Here is a 21,812-nt window from a genome sequence, read left to right as displayed (position 1 = left end):
AGAGCATATCTTTTATTAATGAAATAATGAGTCCTTCCCGCATGGGCACATATAACTCCTGGGTGAATATTAAATTTACTTATTATGGTTAAAGGGTCAGAGGGCTCATCTCTCGGCATCACGTGCACCTGACCAGATCCCACCATTTACCAATATTGTGGCTGTGAGCAAGGCATGTGACAAAGCCTCTGCTCTTCATCAGCACAACAGCAATTAAGGACCCAGTGTATTCACGAGAACCTACCACAGAGCCTGAAGGAACATGGCTCCCTACCACTGTGTTGGTTTGGAAAGAGACACCTGACCAGAGGCCAATGTGAAAGGTGGTGACTGTCACCTGGGGAGAGGTCAGTTTCCTCCACAAAGGAACAGCTACATAATTTAAAGGGCCCAGTGCAAATGAAAATGGGGGACCCTTGTTCAAAAATTATTACAAATATTCATCATCATTAGCCATCAAGGAGATTCAAATCAAAACCACATTGAGATACCACCTTATACCAGTTAGAATGGCCAAAATTAACAGGACAGTAAATAGCAAGTGTTGGAGAGGATGTGGAGAAAGGAGAACCCTCTTACACTGTTGGTGGGAATGCAAGCTGGTGCAGCCACTTTGGAAAACAGTGTGGAGATTCCTTAAGAAATTAAAAACAGAGCTACCATATGACCCTGCAATTTCACTACTGGGTAATTAACCCAAAGATTCAGATGTAGTGAAAAGAAGGACCATCTGTACCCAATGTTTACAGCAGCAATGGCCACAGTCTCCAAACTGTGGAAAGAGCCAAGATGCCCTTCAATGAATGAATGGATAAAAAGATGTGGTATATATACATTATGGAGTATTATGCCTCCATCAGAAAGTATGAATCCCCAACTTTTGTATCAACATGGATGGGACTGGAAGAGATTATGCTGGGTGAAATAAGTTAAGCAGAGAGAGTCAATTATCATATGGTTTTGCTTATTTGTGGAGCATAAGGAATAACATGGAGGACATTAGGAGAAGGAAAGGAAAAGTTAATTGGGGGAAATTAGAGGGGGAAATGAACCATGAGAGACTGTGGACTCTGAGAAACAAACTGAGGGTTTTGGAGAGGAGGGAGGTGGGGAGTTGGGTGAGCCTGGTGGTGGGTATTAAAGAGGGCATGGACTACATGGAGCACTGGATGTGGTGCATAAACAATGAATCTTGGAACACTGAAAAAATAAAATTAAATTTTTTTAAAGGCAATAAATAAATACTTTCAACTTGCTGGATATTTCACCTAAACTTATTTAAAAAAAAAAAAAACAAACAAACTATTACAAATGTTAAGGCTGCAACAGCAAAGCATGAAACCAAGCCAGGACCTCTGCCAAGCACGGGCCCCATGTGACAGCTTAGGCAGCATGCCAGTAAAGGCAGGCTGGCTGCCCGCGGCAGAGAGGAAGGGCTGGGGTAGAGCTGGAGGTGTCCCAGCACAGGGAGAGGACCTGCTGTCTCTGTGAGGTGATGGCCAGGGAAAGGAGCCACTGGGAGCTAGGAAACAAGGCCCCTAGAAGTACTACACAAGGAAACAGCTTCTGAAGCCCCTACTGGGGGCACCTGCCACACTCTTTACATGCATCACTTTGTTTAACACTCTCTTCGTTAGCGTGAGATGGCTGTTATTCATCCCAAGACTCTAGTTAGAAGGTGACAAAGGCAGAATTTGAAGGCACTTCTGCATGAATGCAGGCTGCTTAGCTCAGCAGCTGTGGAGGTGGGCCAGGCTGCAGCGGCTAGAATGTCAGCCTCTCGAGTCAGCCTGTGGAGTGCTCCACATGGTGGGAATCAGCCCCTGTGCATGGCACGCCAGACCGCTGATGTGTCAATGGGCCTTGGCATGAGGTGGACTACGTATGTTTCATTGCTTTCTTGTTCTTTCCAAGGATATTCAGGAACTCACATCTGGGTCCCCAGCTGTGCTGTGGGGAGCTTCAAAAAGGGCTTACTCTTAGAGTAGACCTGTATTTGGGGGTAACCTTTCCTCCCTCACCATTGCTGCGCATGTGTGCATGCCCACACACACACACACACACACACACATAGAGGTACACACACACAACTTCACCCACATTGCTTTTCCCCCAAGGAATCAGGTGAAAATTCTAGAAATTAAAGTGAAGTGGACCCTACTTAGGCTGCGTCCCATTTATCATGTCACCAGGCTGTCAGAAAGGCCTCTGGGGAACACAGCTTCTCCAGAGCGATGCAGTAGGTTGGGGAGAACACCACAATTTCGGTACCCCAGACAGCCCCCACAAAAAGGATGCCAAGGGCCTCTGGTGCTCTCCTTTACTTGTGTGCAGAGAAGCCATCTCTGACGACATCATATTGTGAAGGAACATGCCATTTCGCTTCCCTCACCTGGATTATAAGTCAACTCAACCCCGCGCCACTGTGGGTCACAGTCATTTCCTAAACTCCTCCGGGTGAGAAGGAGATGATGGAATCAGGTTGTTAAAGATCAGATGGGCCCAAGGGCATGCTCTTGTGATTTGATTTTGAATGTTGCTGGGGAGAGATGAGGCGATATGGAGAGCAAGAAGGATTTTTTTCTGAGGGAAGAAATTTTAGAGCAAAACTGCATCTGGTTGTTAACACCGCTCATTCCTTCTGGGCGTTGTCTTGCAGGAAGACAGGTAATCAGTGAGGAAAGCAGCTTTCCCCCAAGATGTGAGCTTCCCTGTTTCTGTGAGCGCCCCTTTATGGGAGGAGGTCTGTGTGTCTTTCTGGTGACCTTCCTGGTGGGAGCACCCAGTGCACTGTGGGGACTCTGTCCGAGTAAGTGACTGGCAGAGTCACTCCTCCCTCTGTGTCAGAGGTCTGAATCTTGAATTCCATGGAGCAAGAGCTTGGGGATAAAAGAACAGAAGCAAATGAGTGGGACCCAGATGTGCATCCAGTGTGGGAGTGGGCTTCAGAAGGAGGCAGCCCATCAGGCCCCATGCTCTTTCCAAACTTTGAGGGAGACACAGGCTGGATCATTTCCAAAACAGAGTCTGGGTTATAATTCCTGCTCCTGTGGGGCGGCTTAGGTTCAGGACAACCTTCCATGTGTTTTCAGTGGATGGTAGACCAGTTGCTTGCAGGCTTTCCCAACTAGGGAATGGCCGTGACACTTTCAGCCTCGGCAGCCATGCATTTTTCATCTTCCAAACCTTTATTGACTTTGGATGGAAACAGGGAAACCAATTAGGATGTTATTTCCATGGTGTAGGCAAGAGATAATGAGTTCTGAACCAGGGGAGTGGCAGTAGGGATGCATTTAAGACAGCTTTAGGAGGCAAAACCTGCAAGCTAATCAATGATGGATTAGCTGTCAGGAGTGAGAGAGAAGGAATCTAAGATGAGGCTAGTGCAAGCATCTACCTGGACAAGAGTGCCACCGACAAGAGCTAGGAATCCAGGCATGCACAGATTTAGGGACCACGAGGACAGGTGCCTGGGGAACATGCAGGTGTGGGTGTCCAGCGCCTGCCTGACTGGAGCTTCCGAGGACCTGCCTCCACCATTCCAATCCATGGTCATAGCCGGTTTCTTCCTGATGTTCTGCCTCTTCTTGGTCGGGACACCTACCCTGTCCCCATGCCTGGCTGGTTCTCATCCCTAAATCTTTGCTCATGGTTTCTTCCCACCAGAATCTCTCCCTGCTTTGCTGTTCCAAACCTTTCCCTTCAGGAGTATTCTCTGGCCTTTGTATACCAGGAAGACTATCCTACGAGTGCTTCCTGGAATGCCTTTGAGTTCCCATGTGTCTTCTGTGATACCATAGCTGGTCAGTGACACGGGCAGGAGTGTGTCTGTGGAGGGATATTTTGCCCATCTGGTCACTGCCCACCTGCTTCCTCCTCTTGCGATGCTGGCTCTATTAGGAGCAGACAATAGCTAGTTCAAAGTCTATTGTCAGGAAGGACCTGACAAGTGCAGCAGCATTTGAAACAGTCCTCTGGGCCCACACAAGGACACCTGCATTCTGCCTCGAAATAAAAACAATGCAGGACCCTGAACCCATGTCCCCTCGAGCTTGTAGAATGTTCTGCCACTAGCCTCACTCTACCTAAAGCCAGGTTTCTTGGAGAGGTTGAGCAAACTGCATTTCAGTTTTTTCTGAATTCAGAGATTCAAGCTGAAGGGCTCTGTCATCTCATTCCCAGGCTTTCCAGAAGCAAAGTGTCACAGAGCTGCCTTGAGTATGAAATGCACCATGAAACCCTCAGGAAGACCTCTTGGCCAAATGAAATTTGACATTACCGACAGCCAGAGGAAGGGCCCACTTCGATGTCCCTACGTCACTACATATTATAGTAAATAGAAAAGCAGTCCATGGCACACAGGCCTTTCCTAGCATGGAGGCCAGGGCTGTTCCTTCTTGGGGTCACAGGGCTCCTGGCAGCTGGCCCACACCTCCACACATGCTGCCCAGGTCAGCTGTTTTGTATGTGGAGTCAGGAACTCCAAGGGCAGGTCCTGTTGAAGGAAAGGCCACAGAATGAGAGCATGTTTAAATCAAGTGGTTGATCTGTCAGAGTGCTTAAGATCACCAGACATTAAGTTGTGCCCAAGATGTATGCCCTTGTGAGTCCAGGAGATTTTCAGAGATTTGTTCATTCATTTGTTCATTCAGTCACATATTTATTAATTCAACAAATATTTGCTGAGCTTCCAAATGCTATAATTCTTGAGGTTATGCAGAAGTTAATAAGATCACTTGACAATTCAATCTTCTGAGGAAGACATGTTTTAAAAAAAAGTGAAGATCATGCTTTTCTACTACACCATGAAGCTTAACAGAGCTCGTCTTCATTCAGAATCAGTCAGAATCCTTTGTACTCTCAGAATCACTCAAGTCCAAGCAACTACCAACAGCTTCTCCAAGATGCCTCTGCAAGGCTGGAGCTTCCAGGCTTAAGTGTCGGTTCCCTAGACTCTCAGGGAGCAAAAAGGGGGCCTATAGCTTTAAGGAGAATTGGCGCACACCTATCAGGAATCAGATTAAACCCTTAACCATGCCTCAGCACAGGGCCACACACCCTGACTTATGGAGAATGGTAAGCAGGGAGCTTCTCTGTGGATATGCTGATTTCTTTGGTGTTCTCTGAGCAGCTCCCTTATGGCATGCCCTCCCATGTTGAGTTGATGGTTTTTACCTGCAGTGGCCTTGCCCAAGCTGGTCAGCAACTGGGTATCCATGGCCCTGCTCTAGGAGTCGGGCTGACCACCCCTCTGCCAGAGTCCAGCTGCTCTACCTGGAGACCCAGGATCCCTACTGCAAGGCCTTGCAGGAATCCTTCTTGTCTAGGATTCCCAAGGTGGAATGCTGCTCTGGTTGTGTAGGTCAGCAGCATGTGAGCTCCTGAAAGGATGTTAGAAAGTCCTCCCTGTCTGTGTTGAAGGCATATTGAAGAAGAAATGGGAATAGTAGCCTCTGATGTCAGTCACTTAGGTGGATTATCAGGAAAGCAGGTGAAGCTGCAGTCACAAGTTTTGAAACAGCCCTCTGGGTCCACACTAAGACATATCTGAGTGACACTGAGCCCACATTTATAACATCTCATTGGCTCAAAATAACAAGGGTGTGTTAGTCATTCCTACTGCATGTCCTTCTTGGGATGGCTATGGCTCTCCTCCATGTGGCTTCCCCCTGGAACCTGAGCCAACAAACAGCCTTTATGTAGAGCACTGTGGATCTCAGGGAACGTGGAAAAGACATGGAGAACTGCAAACTGGCCCTTAAAGCTTCTGCCCTGAAATGACACGTCATTTGCACTCACATTTCATTAGTCAGAAGAAGTTAACAGTTAAGTGACATCAGTGGGTCAGAGAAGCATGTGGAGAACAGAATGCATTCTCCCAACATGGAGTCCTAATATAGCATTTGTCTAAGAGGGCCTCCCTGTCCTCCCCTGACACTCTCTGCCCCTGACCCAGCTCACTCACCAAAGGTTAAAGGTTTTCTACTGGGTCCCTAAAGGTAGGGCCAACTTCTGTTTGGTTCACTGCTGCCTTCTCCTCACAGTACCTGGCATAACCTAGACATCACATAAATAGTTATAGAAATAGGGGCGCCTGGGTGGCTCAGTGGGTTAAAGCCTCTGCCTTCAGTTCAGGTCATGATCCCAGGTCCTGGGATCGAGCCCCGCGTCGGGCTCTCTGCTCTGCAGGGAGCCTGATTCCTCCCCTCTCTCTCTCTCTCTGCCTGCCTCTTTGCCTAGTTGTGATCTCTCTCTGTCAAATAAATAAAATCTTTAAAAAAAAAAAAAAAAAGAAAAAAGAAATAACAGGGAGTTGTCATTGCGATTGTGAGAATACTCCACAGAATGAAGCCTGTGTCTTTGGTCAGGATGGTTCCTCCCCCCGAGACCCTCCCACTCATTCTTTTCCTGTGGTAAACCAGAAGGAAGCATGACCTGAGGCTCCGTGTCAACCACTCTTGCCACAGGCTCACCTCGAAGTGCAAAAGACACTCTGTCCTGACCAAAGCCATCCAGAGCAGAATGCAAACCCTGCAGTTAAGAAGTTCAGTGCCCCGGGCTTACATTACCACATGTCCTGAAATCTGCTTCACTCACCCTGTCTTTAACTACTTGCTGACTCAGAGAGGCTTCCCGACACTAGGGCTTAGGGACCTTGAATCTCACCTTGACTCTGATTCCAAACTCCCCCCATTCAAGCTACCATTGCTGTCCACCAGAGTGGTGTGGACTGTCTGTAGCCTGATGGGTCCCAGGGACCTTTGCCGAGATTCCCAAGGAGCTTCATAAATCCTCCTGTATGCAGATAATGTGCACCATCTTTGCAAGTGAAGCATCCTGTTTACCCACAGCTTTCCATGAGGTCCCTTGAGGAGAGGAAAGAGAGAGGAACTTTGGGAGAAAGTAAATCTCTCTTAGTTTGTTTAAGTTCACCAAGAAATGAAATACAAGCTGCTAAGTTGGGGAAGTCTGCACCATCTGGTTCCTTATAGCTTGATGCTTTCTGGTAGGCAACATCTGTGGGTTAGGCAGGGTAGCCTGCTGCTCCCCTCACCACGGAATCAAGGAAGTCTGCGTCAGTGGCCTTACCAGGGCACATGCTGTCTTCAATGTGCATCTCTTCAGACAGCTACCTGTGCAGGGAGGTGAGATCCCAGGGGACTGGGCTGTGTGCTTGGTGAGACACCATACTGTGCAGTAGAAAGAATGTTAGCTGGGGATCTGAGAGCTGGTACTTCTTCTAGCCTGCGTGACTGTGTGACCTTGGTCAAGTCATTCCCCTTTGCTTTCCATTTGTAAAATGTGGAGGATGTTACGAGAACTCTCTCCAGCTTCCTTGAAGTGGTGCGGTGAGGGGGTAGGGCTTTGGAGGGGCAAAGTCCTGCAGATGAGCCGGCTCACCAGCTGGTTGTGATTCTGGGCTCGCTGAGCCTCAGGTTCTCACCTGTAGACTGGAATCACAGTAGTATTTACCATGTAGGTGAGTCAGAAAAAGCATTGTGGTACTTGATTCAGGTCTGGTGCTCAGTGCCCCAAAACTGGTCCCTAAGAGAATAGTAATAATGATATTGGTGGCAAAGATGGCATCTGCCTTTGCTCTGGCTCTGCTAGAACCATCACCTTCCCTGACCTGAGCTGGAGGCCAGGAGCCCTGAGCACTCAGCTGGTGCCTCTCTGGCCACCTGCAATTTCCAGAACTGACATTCTCACTCAGTGTGCCGGTTCCCGGGCTGTCTACACGCTGGACAAATCCTGGTGTCAGAACCAGCTTACCTATGGCTCAAAGAAGCAGTGGCCATGTTGCACTATTCCGGGGCTTCTAAGATAATGAATTTGCTCCAAAAGACCACATAGCTTCCAAACCACCCCCAAACCTCTGTCTCTACCACCTACATACATTTCTTTCTTTCAGACACCTTTGGAGGGTGATTACCCTTAAGGCTTTGTTAGTTATTAAAATATTAGTGTGAATCAACTTAGTGGATAAATAAAATGGATACCAGGCGAGGCTGGAGGGATGAGAGAACAATTAAGTATTAAGGAGAGGTGTGGGGTCCGACAGGAGACTGCCTGGGCAAGCTCACCTGAGCATTGGGTAGATGGCTAGAAGCATCTCATGAAGGCACCACTGGGAGGAAAAGCCATTATAAACAGTATTGGAGTGCCGGCTATATATTGGGCCTGTCACCAGCCCCAAAACCCTAGGAAAAACTCATGTAAATGATGCTGTCAGCACTGTCCCACATCCCCCTTTGTAAGCATAAACAGCAGGGCGATCATGAATTGGCCGATGGGAATCTCTCGCCCTCTCTGATACCACGGTTCCCGGAGGCCTCTTCCAGGGTGAGCATCTCACAGTGCTAAACACAGCAACAAGCTCTATGGCTACCTATTTCTCACATAGTATAAATTTCTATTGTAAACTGATGGGTGCTGAACCGTAGTCTTGATCATCTATTCCAAGGCTAGAGGAAAAACTGGCTGGTTAGGCATTTTCAGAGAAGGACATTGGTTTCCAATGTGGTCCCTTCCTGAAGGATTCTCAAGGGTCATTTTAACTGTAGATGTTTGTGGGAAGCTGACTATGGAGCCCAAACCCTAGGTGAGATGAGACTCTGATATACAGAATTCAGAAGTCCAGTGATCTCTGACAAAGATCAGGTAATGCACACAACTACCATTCATAAAACCCATCAGCCTCTGCAACTGGCTGGCCAGGGCCATCCCAGGAGAGCACTAGCTCCCCCACACCAGGCACTCCTTAGGCTCTCTGACTCTTATTCCCTGACAATATCAGGAAACCCTGGACCCCATCCTTCCCAAAAGAGCCAAGCCCTGCTCTGTGTGGAACACAAAGACATGGAGATCTCTGCTGGCCTCAGAGATCCTCAGTGGGAAGGTCCACCATTGCCCACAGTACCCCCAGCTGAGGCATCCAGTCTTCTCTGCAAGGGTGGCCCCTCCTGCCCACCTTAGCTTCACCCTCCACAAAGCTGCCGGTGTGACCTTCCTAAGATATAAATCTACCCGTGACACATCCCCTGCTTCAGGCTTAGTGCTCATGCCTTATCATCATAACCTTATAATGATGATATCCTTATAATCATCATTATAAGAATAAAGTCATAGGTGACAGGGAGGGAGGGAGTGTTCACCAAGTGGCCGGCTCGCCGCTCAGGCTCTCAGGCAGGGTCTCATCCAGTCCTCACCACCTGCTGGGAAGGGACATACCACAGCAGGAGCTGGAGAGGCAGAAAGGCTAAGGGACGTGCTCACAGTTGCAAGGCTAGCAAGTCATGGTCCAAGGCATCTAATTCAAGTTTGAGGACTTCTGAACCCATGTTCTCTCAACCTCTGTACCATTTGGTCTAAACATAATGCTTGTTAAAAAAAAAAAAAAGTGTGGTGACTAGAACATGGCTCACACTCCTTCCCATGGCATCAGGACCTAGAACTTTCCCAATCCCAGCCCTGATCACGCTGTGTCACAGGTGTCTGTGCACTTATTGGCTCTCAGCTCCCCCAGGTGGGGGACTGTGCTGATTCATGTTTATACCACCAGAGTCTAGCAGGGGTCTTGGCACATGGTCCGTCCTCAGTAAATGGCTTCTAGGTTAGTGGATGGATGAACGCATGAATGAATTCAATGATCCACATCAAACTCTGGCCTTCTCCAGGAACCTTCCCTGCTTATAAAAGCCCCCCTAGTCTTGCTTCCTAAAATTCCTCCAACATTTTTTCCTCGTATAGTAGTTTGTCGCACATTATCTTGTCACATGCAACATTTTTGTCTGTAAGTTACTGATGCCTTCACCTCTGTAAACCATAAGGAACTCAGAGGGAGGGATGGCATTTGGCCCTTCTTTTCCTGAGTCACCTAACTGAAGGTTGGCTCAGATCTCTAAGTAAATACACTGAGCAGTTCACCCTGCTCCAGGAGCAAAAAATAGAAGGCAGGGACACCCACCCTGTGTGGAATAACCCTTTGTTCTTTCTGGCCCCCGGACCCGCAGGAGCCTCATCTGGCATCATCGACCTCTTGCCGTCCCCCAGCGCTGCCACAAACTGGACAGCAGGACTGCTAGTGGACAGCAGCGAGATGATCTTCAAGTTTGATGGCAGACAAGGGGCCAAGATCCCTGACGGGATTGTGCCCAAGAACCTGACAGACCAGTTCACCATCACCATGTGGATGAAACACGGCCCCAGCCCTGGTGTGAGAGCCGAAAAGGAAACCATCCTCTGCAACTCAGATAAGACTGGTGAGTCTGCCCATCCTCTCCCAGGGGATAGGCACAGACACAAGCCACCGACCACATGGGAGAAAAGTCAGAGCATGATGGCCTCTTGGGAAACTATTCTGGTCTCCGGTTTTCTAGCTGCTGATTTCCTGGGCTGGGGGTAGAGTGGGGCCAGGAAACAGGGGAAAGTAGAGGCACAGACACAATGCAAAAACCGGGACTAGGACTTTTCAAACCAAGTTCTTCAAAACCCAGCCTTCCCAGAAGTAACTTAGGGCTGCTGCACATGTGGTGGGAGTTGGGGGACAGGGAGACCTCATTCTTACTTCAAAGCAGTAACACCTTTACTCTGTTATCCAAAAGTTTATCATCAATAAAAGGGCCATGGTAATTTACCAAGTCACTGCCAAATGTAATCACGGTAGTGAACTTTTGTTAGGCATTTCCCCCATGCTAAGCCCCCATGAGGTAGTTCACTGCTTGGTGGTTAAAAGCGTTCCACCACTTACTGATGTTGTGACCCTGGGCAACTTGTTTAACCTCTCTGTGCCTCGCTTTCCCCCTCTATAAAATGGGCATGCTAGTATTGTCTACCTCATAGGGTTTTTATCAGGATTAAATGACTTAATGTATGTGCAGTGCTTTAGAACTGTGCCTGACCCATCGGAAGTGCAATCCTTGTTAGATATTACTGTCCTAGACAGTTTCTCAGATGTCTACAAACAATCTCAGAAAAATATTATTGTGTTTCCCATTTTAAGGATGAGGAAACAACCCCGAGAGGTTAATAACTGTCCCAAGGTAGATAGCCAGTAAGAACTGAAATGTAAGCTTAGATCCAGCAGACTCCAGTCCTGCGCACACACACACACACACACACACACACACACATTTGGAGATCCTTTGCAAATTTGACACCTCTGTCTTAAAATATAATTCCACAATTTCCCATTCCTAGTGCTACTTTTGTTAAAATACCCAAAACAAATAGTAGCCCCAGCAGAGGCTGCAGTTGGAAGGCAGGCTGGAGGGCCTCACAGCTCAGCCTCTGCTGGTGAATGGCCAAGGTTTGTTTCTCAACCTTTCCACTCTAAGGTATGACCTTTGAGTCATAAGGTATGACTCTCTGAGTTCCCCTGTCTGTAAGTGGGGGAAATAAACATGAAATAATGTCTGAAATCACTCAATATCAGATATAAAATCAGTACTTGATTTATTTACTTGACGGTGGTATTATCATATTACTTCTGGATTTATTCCACATTATGCTACTCTCAGGACCCCACATTTGCTGTTTTAATCACACCTTACCATACATGTTAGCATATTTCCAGATGTAGAAACTGAGACAGAGAATTGCCTGGCTTTCGTTAGTCATAAAGTAAGTCTGTTAGACCGGTTATGCCAAGGATGAGTTTTCCTGGGACCTTCATGCAAGAAGGACCCTGTGGACATGCATGAGATCACACTGAGGTTTGGGACTCTCTTCAGAGCTCAGTGCATGATCCCAGGAATCACGGTACAGCTTGGTCCCTGCAGAGCCTGGCAAGGCACTCCCCTCAAGAACCAGAAGGCTCATCAATGAGACAACAGCTTAGGACCCTACATACAGTGCAAAGTGGCATAGACTGAGGTTCGCAGCCACATGCAGAGTCCTGCCTGAGATGTATCAAACACCCCTGGGAGGCAGTTCACACAGATAGCAATGTTCTGGCTTACAGAGGAACAGGTTGAACTGTGAAAAGTTGAAAGATTAGCCCAAGGAAATGTGGCTGATTACCCAGAACAACAGGATGGGACCTGGTCCTCTGGGCCTGAGTTCCAAGCCTGTGTTCTGGGACCCAGTACTCAACCTGGCCACACAGCAGAAAAATCTGGCACGCTTGTAAAAAAGTCAAGATGTCAGAGCCCCACCTGGTGCGGGAAGTTAGAGTTTCTAGGGGATTCTTTTGTGTGCAGCTGTGGCTGAACATGCTGCCTTAAATGATGATGGCTCATTGTCCTCAGAGCTGCTACCCCACGGGCGTGTCGACACCTGGAGTCAGCACGACCTGGCGCTTCTCTGCCTTGGCCTTGGCACTGAGCAACACTTTACAAGCAGTTCAGCCCTGGCACGAGGAAGATAGGGAAGCTTCCTCTAACTCCTTTGACTTAAAAAAAAAAAAAAAAAAAAAAAAAAAAAACTATAAATACCTGCTTGCTCTAAATTTTAAAAATATCAGGAATAAACCAAAGCTTTATTAGGATTTTATATACCAGAAACATTTTCTCAAGGCATGTTTATATCACAAAACCTGAAAAAAATCAGAAAAGTATAAAGGAGAATACACAAATCCCCTAAAACCCTAATACCTAAAAATATTTCCTGATTACATTTGGCATATTTCATTATAAAATAAAATCTTGTTTTTATTTCTATGTATATGTGCAATGTCCTTATAATTTTCACTATTTTTATAATACATGTGATATCATTATGTTCCCTGTTTCTTTTATGTGACATTATATACAGATCATTTCTTTTTGTGATAAAATATTCTTTAAAGATACAAATTACATAACAATCCAAAATTCTGTCACAGGGCTTTATTATTTCATTTAACTTGTTTCTTTTTGTTAAACGTTGAACTGCCACAAAGAATACCAACAGTCATGAAAAGAAATGAAGTGGATTTCTGAGTGTACCATAGTGTACCACTCTAGCCCACTATAAATAAACCAGTGACCCCAGTGTGGACAGTGACTCCAGGAATCCAGACTAACAGAGGGGCAGGGAGGGAGATATTTCCTAGGCTGGAAGATGCTCCAGACCTCCATTCATTCTTCTTGGGCCACTTCCTCACCCACGACCTCTCCTGACTCCAAATAAAAATAAAGGGGGAAAAGTCCTTCTTTCTATATTTTTCTGACAGTAGACAATAGATAATGGAAATCAGTTGGGCAATTGTGAGGGAAACAAGAAATATTGAGTAAAATGCCCATAATCAGGCTGGGGCATTTTATCAGTCCAAAGGCCGAGTAACCACCCAGACATTAGCCTAAGCCAACCCTGCCACACTGGCCACTGCTTCCTCATTGTATGAGTTAAGATGCTTTCAGTTACAAGAAATAGGAAATACAGACCAAACTGATGTCAGATGATCAAAGAAATCAAAATAATACAGGAAAATATAAAGTTCTTGTATCTGAAAATGTCCAGAGCTATGACAGCTTCAGGCGAAGTGTGATCGAGGGCTTGGCCCTTTACTCTGCAATTTCTCAGATCTGCCTCCATATATGTATTGATTTCATGTTACCAAAGACGGCTGCAGGGGCTCCATGCCTCCCAGTTATATACTACAGCTTCTAGAGAAAAAGACAGTATCTCTTCTATTTGCTCTCTGATAAAAGAGAGTTCTTTTATGGAACCACTCAGAAAAGCTCCCGAATCAGTGGCTTGAACTGAGTCACTTTTCTGACAGAAGCCCTGTGGCTGGGAGAATGGTGTGCATTGCCTGACCTGGGCCTGGGTCCTGAACAATCACTGTGGCAGGGAAACCAACCAGACCCCAGGCCTAGAAGCGGGATTGGTATTGATTCCTCACACTCAAACCTCAAGGTTTATACAGGACATGCAAGAATTATTCTCACTATCCTATTCCCATGATTCATTAGGACAATCTAGCATCCATGTCATGACACAGTTCAGGAAACTGAGGCTCTAAGAGGCTAAAAAATTCTTCCAGAATCTTCTGGAGATATAACTCCACCCAAAGTTTGTCTGATTCTAGGGCCCATGTTCTTTCTATGACAACAGGTCCCCTGCTCATCTATCTGTCATTTATGGAGCACGTGCCTCATAGATTTCTGTGTATGCTACTATGTAGTATGTATGTGAGATCTTTGGTATTGGCCAGACAACAGCTCCTGCCCTCCCCATAGCTGCTATCTTGTGGCTGCAGGACATCATGACTGGGATATGTGATGCGAGATTTCCCAAGCAGAAAAGGAAGTCTTTATATCAGAGGAGGAAAACATCATATCCATTGCATGTAGGGAGAGAGGTATTCATTTATTGCTTTGGAAAGACACAGAACTATGACTAATGCTGAAAAACCAATCTGTCCCCTCCTCCTAGCAACTACACATGAAGCCACTTCCCCTAACTGCACCCAGTAGAGAAGGAGACATGCTCTGTGGTCACCATTGTCAAGCCTGATGAAATGAAATGAAAGCCCAGCACTCTAGGAGAAACCAGCTGTGTTAAAGGAGCTCAGGGTAGCTGAGGTGATTGTCAGAGAGCCCCCTTAGTCTTCTCAGAAGTGTTTGTACAAAAACAAACAAACAAACAAACTCATTATTACATAGGCTTTATCCCAGGCCTAATGCAGTATCTGGGTATAAGTTAGGGGGATACTTCAAGTCCAAATGGCTTCTCTGCAGAAGTTTTGCTTTCTTGAATTGTCCTCTTCCATTTCAGTGAGCTCCACCATATGTGTTCTGGAACATTCATTAGATCTGATTGTAAAAGGGGGAACTGGAATACCCATTCCTTTCCCATTTGAGGGTGTGCCCAGTGATGTGGCAGGAAGACCCCGGTGGCAGGGACAGACTCAGGGATTCTGTAAGCTCACAGCTCCACTCTGCTTTGCAGAAATGAACCGGCATCACTACGCCCTCTATGTGCACAACTGCCGCCTCGTCTTCCTCCTGCGCAAGGACTTCGACCAGGCTGACACCTTCCGCCCGGCAGAGTTCCACTGGAAGTTGGACCAGGTATGGCACTCAGGTTCCCCTTCCCCCCAGCTCCCCCTTGACAGGGTGGTAGGTGTGCTCCAGTGCTGAGAGCAACCAAGAGGCTCCTCCAAGTTCTGCTCGCTTGCTGAGTTTTGGAAAAATCAGCTCAGGGAGACACACAGCATCTTAAGTCAGGAGAAAAACTGCAGCTGTAAGCCCAGCTGGGGGTGGGAGGGTCATACTTCCCCACTGGGACCCCCACCAGCAGGTGGTGGACCCGTCCACAAGTATCCTGTCCTTTTGCTCCTATTGAACCCCTTGGACACTGGTCTTCTTGGTCCCCAGGCCCAGTTTGTAATCCCGTTAGCACATCTTTATATCATAAGTGCCCCTGCCTCCTCCGTGAGGCTCTCTTATCTCCTTTGGGTGACGGTGCAGCCTTGCTTTTGGTAACACAGGATGAGAACAAGGGACGCAAGGACCTTGATGTAAACAGTGACACAGTGCACTGTGAGCAGGACGCGTTCTTTTCTGAAGTACAAAAATCCGTGACACACTCCAGAGCCTCCTGACTGGTGATCACAAAGGCCCCTGTGTCACCCTTGTCAGTGACAAATGAAGTGTCTGGTTGGAGTGAAAGGCTTTGAAGCATCTGTCTGCAAGCGTTTTCCAGGGCTGAGACTGGGGAGGTGGTGGTCACTTCTCTGGGGGGTGGTGCTGCTGAGGAAGGCTCTGTGCAGAAGCCTAGCGCTGGCCTTCACTTAGACGGGAACTGGGGGTGGGGGGGGTGGGGGGGTGGAGGGGAGGGCACACATGAATTTTTAGAAATGGCTTTAAACTATCCAGGGGAGAATGCTGGCTGACAGGGAAGGGAACTGTGGGACAGGGCTACTTCATGAGGCAGATGAAATGATGCTCCTTCCGTGGTCTTACTGTCTGGCACCCCTCCTCTGCTTCTGGGGACCTCAGGTTTCCCCTAAAACCCACTGTGTGTGCTGCCTGCATCACCTTGTCTAGGGCTGAATGTTCCAGAATCCTTCCCCTTCTCTTTCTTTCTTACGGGCATCTACCCAGGCCCCGGGTAGGGCTAGTTTCAGAGAGTGCTGCCGGGAAGCGTTCCAGAAGGAACTCATTTACATTGAGATGAGAATGATAGCTGCCCTCTTTCATCCACATGGAAACACAGACATATGCTTTTAAAAGATACATTCATTAACCTCAGGGAATCGCTCAATGCTGGAACTTCAGACAATGTGACAAGGTCAAGGGTGCCAAGCCGATGGGAAGATGTTTGAGAAAGCCCAGTGGCAACTGCCTGATCTAGTCCCAATAAATTCCACCTTGCTGGAGCCTGGGGTTTTGCAAATACGGCATCTGGATTAGTATATGTTCCTCTGAATTAGGAATTCTGGGTATTGCAGAAATTGTGAAATCTTGACATTGCTTATTTGATTTCCCAGCAACCTCTCAGCTACCTTCTCAAGTGCCATATGGCTTATATGGGATATATTTAAATACATAATACAAATTGAGATGAATTAAAATAAATCCCATATTGTGAGGGGTTTTAATAAGAACATTGCTATACTGGCCAGGATAATTACAGATGCCCTGTGGCGTTTGCTAAGATGGGATTGAGAAGTACTGACACAGGCAAATGAAGTCACAGGGTTTGGAATTAAAAATAGGGGAGGAAGGAATTTGGTTTTACAGTTAAAGATAGAATGACTCTAGGAATTCTGAAATCTGTTCCCAAAGTGTTGAATTTACGGATGGGCTGAGGTTCACTGAAAACCTTTCTGATCACCCCAATCTCATTCATCGGCATCTGCTCTGTACCAGGCACACTGCCCCTGAGCTCACTCTCACCTCTGCCCCCGGGCTTGCCCAGTGGATGAAATGAGGTGAGGACCATGGTATCATGAACTGCCCAAGGTTACACAGCGAACCACCGCCCCAACCTACTCTTTTCCATGACGCTCTGCTGCTTCTTTGGTGAGCTTGCAAATGTTTGTTTAAAATGTTTTCACTTCTAAATTTTAAATATTTTTAAATTTAGAGATCAGAATTATCATTGAGATGAAAAATGTTTATAGTTTTGTTGAAACTCCATGAAACCATCAAATCTTCACTTAAGTTCTTTTTCCTTGTCTCCGTCAGCTGGGGCTGCCTTAACAGAGTACCACAGCCTGTGGGGGCTTAGACAACACACATGGATATCTCAAAGTTCTGGGCTGGGAAGTCCAAGATCAAGGTGCCAGCTGGTTCAGCTCCCCAGTGAGGGCCTACTTTCTGGCCTGTAGACAACCATCTTTTCACGTGTTCTCACAGGGCAGACAGAGAGAAAGAGAGAGAGAGAGCTCACACACTGAGATACCTGTTCTGCTTTTTCTAAGGACCTATGGGAGTAGGGCCCTACTCTTATTACCTCCTTTAACCTTGACCACCTCCTAAGGTCCTGTCTCTAAATACAGTCAGACTGAGTGGTCGTGCTTCAATGTATAAACAGGGCTGGGGACACAATTCAGTCCATAGCATTCTTTACTAAAAAAATTAACATTAGAAAAACTTAAAGGCTAGTTATTGGAGATAAGAAGCCTCAGCCCCTTTGAAAGGAAGCACAGTAGGTAGGGTATAGAAAACCTCAACCACACTCATACTAGCAATCCAGTGGTACATATAGACCCAGCCATAGGCCTTTCTCTCCCTTATTCTGCTGTGTAGACAGAACCTTCACGAAGTTTCTTGGATGTAAATCCCTTAGTGTTCAGAGGGCACATACTTGATAATGTCTCCTCCCCTAGGAAACCACCTTGGATCACCCCCCTGAGTGGCTTACATCTTCCCAGACTCCATACAGAACTCTATCCTGATGCTTGCTATACCCTAGTAACCCACTTATCTTGCCTTTCTGCTCCCTTTGTGCCTATCTCCTAAGAGGCTGTACTGTGTCTTACTCTCTCCAGCTCCTCAGTGCATATTATACCCCTGAGCATACAATTGGTGCCCAATAAATGTTCGCATAACAGCAAATGGATGTCACGATCAAAAGAAGAGAGAGATGACATGAGGGAGGGAGAGGGGGAAAGAGAGAAGAAAAATCCAGAGACCTTTTAAAACCTCCTGGTGATTAATTGATCTTTTGATTCAATATATGCAGCATTTTAAAATTCTAAAATTTTGCCATTTTTTACTCTGTGGATCTCAAATGTTGTTCAGCTTTTATCTTTATACCTAATTCCAAAGATTTTTCGTCTTTGGCAAGTAATGACTCTGTAATTATAGCAGAACTTTCTGTCCTGGGCCAGAAAGGACTCAAGCCAGTCTACTGACCCACCTTGGAGTTCCCAGCAGCATAATGAATGTTGTAATGCCTAATGGGGCTTCATCTAGTTCTTTGGTCAGCAGTTTATGCTGAACAAAAACTGTGTGCCAAGCTTTGTGCTTGGTACCCGGGATCAGCTGCTGAATCCGCCCCACAACCATGGGACAAACAAACACAGAAGCAGTTTACATTGATTTGTGCTAGGACAGAGGGCAAGGGCCAGGTGTGGGGAGTCTGTGGGAGCCCTTCTAGAGACACTAACAGAGACCTGGGAATAAGGGACTGGAAAAGCCCCTGAGAGGGGACATTGCCTGAACAGAGCGCCAAGGGCTCAGTGACGGGAAGTGAGGAACCAAGATGGCAGAGAGGTGAGGAGGATGTCCAGCTTCAGGAGGTGGAGGTTTCTGGTGTGGCAGACCATAGGGATGGGGTGGAAAGGGGTCCCTTTGGCAGGGACACATGTTTAGAGGAGCAGGTGTCAATTAAAACCCAGGAGGCTTTTCACATCATGTGACTGAGTTGGTACTTCATCCCCAAAAGAATGGGCTATCATCAAAGAATTTTATTATTCAAGGAGAATTTAGGGATGGGTAAACATGAATAATGAGAGTATGACCTTCATAAATTTGATCAAATTTAGGTAAATACAGCTCAGGCCAGTGGCAGGGGCTGCATTCGAACCCGGGTCCCCTATTTCCTTTTCCCACAGCCAGACCAGGAGCTCAAGCACTCGACATAGATTGCTCAGGGGCATTGAAACCAGGGCACGAAATGCACAAAACTCTTCAGGAGCATTCCCAGGGAGGGAAGCTGTTGCCACAGCGAAGCTGTGTGCTTCCAGCAGCTCAGCCCCTCTGCCCCACACCTCAGAAAGCCACTGCAGGAGGGGACAGACCACCAGGTGAGCCCATTATTGGGCCACTCTGGGAAATGTCCCTGACAATCCAGAGCGCCTCACTAAAGGGATCCTAATGATGAGGAGAATGTCATTTTAATGGGATTTTTACTTATGATCTGCTAATGCAAATCCCTGGAGCCTGCAGCTAGTCATGTGCAAACCCGGACAGGAGCAGAGAAGAGCGAACACCCAGCCGCCAGCTCACACAGGAAAGGCTTCTTAATTTGCAGCCCCTCCTGGCTCTACCATTATTTGGATGTGGTTGACTCATTGTCACAAATTCTAACGATCTTCCCTTCGGGCTACTCGGTGCTGGGAGGGGAACCTGCTGATGCTTCACAGCCTGGTCCCCTACTGGGAGACAGGGCTTGACTGACCAGCAAGAGGACACGTGCTCCCAGCTCATACAAGGAAAAAAAAAAATGTGTCTTTGAAAAACTGCAATGAGGGCAAGACGCAGGAGTGAGAGTCATTCTGCTGGCCACTGCTGCCTCCATGCCAGCGCTCGTAACAGTCACCAGAGAGAGAGAGGACACAGACCTGCCCAGTATGTAGGCCCTCGAGAGCACTCTCCTGCAGGAGCCCCAATCCTAGTTATTAGGGGCGGCGAGAATGAGGGAAGATGCCTGGCTGGGTGAAGGTATGTCCTCCCTGCAACTCAGCTACCTTAGGACTCTAGGCCATCCAAGAACCCAGGCCTCGGGCTGCCTTTCCAACTGGGCAGAAGTGCCAATCAGATTTTGATGTAAAGCCTCCCCATGTTGAGTATTTTCTCATTTAAAACCATCCACCATCAGACTTAACAAATGTTCTGCCATCTACCTTCATACTCTGTCACCAGTTTGAGACTACTGATAAAGAACAACAACAAAACGCTATGATTTTCACATGGGAAAACCACACCAGAACATGTCTATTTGAGAGGTTTGGATCTTCTTGAATGAGGCCCACATGCTCTTTGTGAGTCCCCTCCCGTTCTTCTAGCACCCCAGCCCCTGAAGAGAAGAGTGCTGGGCTTCCAGTGGTGAGGGAAAGGGAGCGTGCTCCCCAACACCTGGAGGAAGGGGTATAGGCAAGTGGGGCAGGAGCGCCAGACCCAGGCACCTGGTAGTGGTCGTCTCACTTCTTCCTACACGAAGGAGACAGTAGGCACAGGCCCAGGTCTCCCCAGAAAGGATGCCAGGGCCAGGATTTGATCCAAAGGCTCCCATTTGTCTTGGACTGGAGCCTCTGCTGGTCAGGTCCTTTTCACGTGCATGGAATTCTGGAGCTCCTTCAAGAAGTTACAAGTGAATAAACCCTTCATTCCTAGTGAGGATGAATGTCAGAAGGAAGCAGTCAGTTTGCCCGCATCTGCTCTGCAGCCACACTGGGAGTCAAATGGCTTAGTTCAATCATTATTAGAGCCAAGTGCCAAGGAGTTAATTGGAGAATGGTCGGTCCAGTCCGACCAGTCCTCTTAATGAGCAGAGTAATCGGGCTTTGTCAGCACTCTCATTCCGCTGTTCAAGACTAATTCTTGGATGCACTAGCTGTGTTTTCTCTAACGCAGTGGCCGCCCACTCACCGTTCTGCCCACACAACGCCTTCAGTGACACCTGTGCTCCTTCTGGAACATGTGTCCTAAACGGAGGGGGAAGAATGTCCAGAACCTCTTTCTCCCTCTCTCTCTCTCTCTCTCTTAGACAGAATCCCAAATGACTTTTTCTAGTATGCCAACTTGCAAGGCTGTTCTGAATGAAAAATGGATGTGGGGAGGGTCACAGACACGCTCCCTTGTCTTTCTCTCTATAAAAGGGCCCCAAACAAGCCCCTTCTCTTAGAGTCCCTCTCCCTGTCTCCTCTCTAGACCCTCATGGAGAGCTGGCTTCTGTGGCCTCCTGGGGATGGCAGAGAAGTGTCCTCCCACGCACACTGGACAGTCTCAGTCCTCTCGGGTCAAGACTGTGCAGTGACTGGATTGCCTGCTCCCTGGAAAAGTGGCTTCTGACACACTTAGTGCATTGGTTCTGTTTTATTTACAGAGGAAACAACACACCAGCAGCCGCCTCTCCAGCCCACTGCCTGAGCCATGTGCCCTCCCCAGAAGGCCTGGTCCATGGCTGCCTTGCAGCCTGGCCTGGGTCCCCGCTTCACAGCTGACCCAGAGCACCCTGTGCCATGATGCCTCAGCTGGGCTCCTCACTCCCCTGTCAGCTACTTGTGATGGACAGAATAATGGCTCCCAAAGATGTGCACCCCCTAATCCTAGAAACCTATGAATATCTTATCCCCCATGACAAAAGGGTGATTAAATTAAAGATCCTAAAATAGGGCCATTGTCCAGAAGGGTCTGATGTAGTCACAAGGGTCCCAGCAGGAAGAAGACAGGAGGGTTAGAGTCAGAGAAGATGTGACAAAGGAAGCAGAGATCAGAGGGACGTGGGACCTTGAGCCAAGCAACGTGGCAGCCTCTCTGAGCTTAAAAAAAAAGAGAGAGAGAGACAGGTTCTTTTTTTTTTTTTTTCTTTTCAGCGTAACAGTAATCATTGTTTGTGCACCACACCCAGTGCTCCATGCAATCCGTGCCCTCTCCAATACCCACCACCTGGTTCCCCCAACCTCCCAACCCCCGCCCCTTCAAAACCCTCAG

The 21,812-nt window shown here is 47.5% G+C and overlaps 1 protein-coding gene across 1 annotated transcript in view; it reads left to right on the top strand.

Annotated features, from left to right (window-relative positions):
* CLSTN2 (calsyntenin 2) overlaps positions 1 to 21,812 on the top strand; it is a 585,388-nt gene that overhangs the window by 484,469 nt on the left and 79,107 nt on the right. The window contains exons 9-10 of the mRNA XM_032869258.1: positions 10,014 to 10,262; positions 14,875 to 14,996. Coding sequence (XP_032725149.1) covers positions 10,014 to 10,262; positions 14,875 to 14,996 — 371 coding nt within the window. The remainder of the gene's footprint in view (positions 1 to 10,013; positions 10,263 to 14,874; positions 14,997 to 21,812) is intronic.

This window comes from Lontra canadensis, unplaced genomic scaffold (assembly GCF_010015895.1).
Source record: "Lontra canadensis isolate GAN:19392208 unplaced genomic scaffold, GSC_riverotter_1.0 scaffold38, whole genome shotgun sequence".
In the NCBI taxonomy this organism is placed as follows: domain Eukaryota; kingdom Metazoa; phylum Chordata; class Mammalia; order Carnivora; family Mustelidae; genus Lontra; species Lontra canadensis.
The sequence above is the reverse complement of the archived record's forward strand: the minus strand, read 5'-3'. Positions and strand labels throughout refer to the sequence as shown.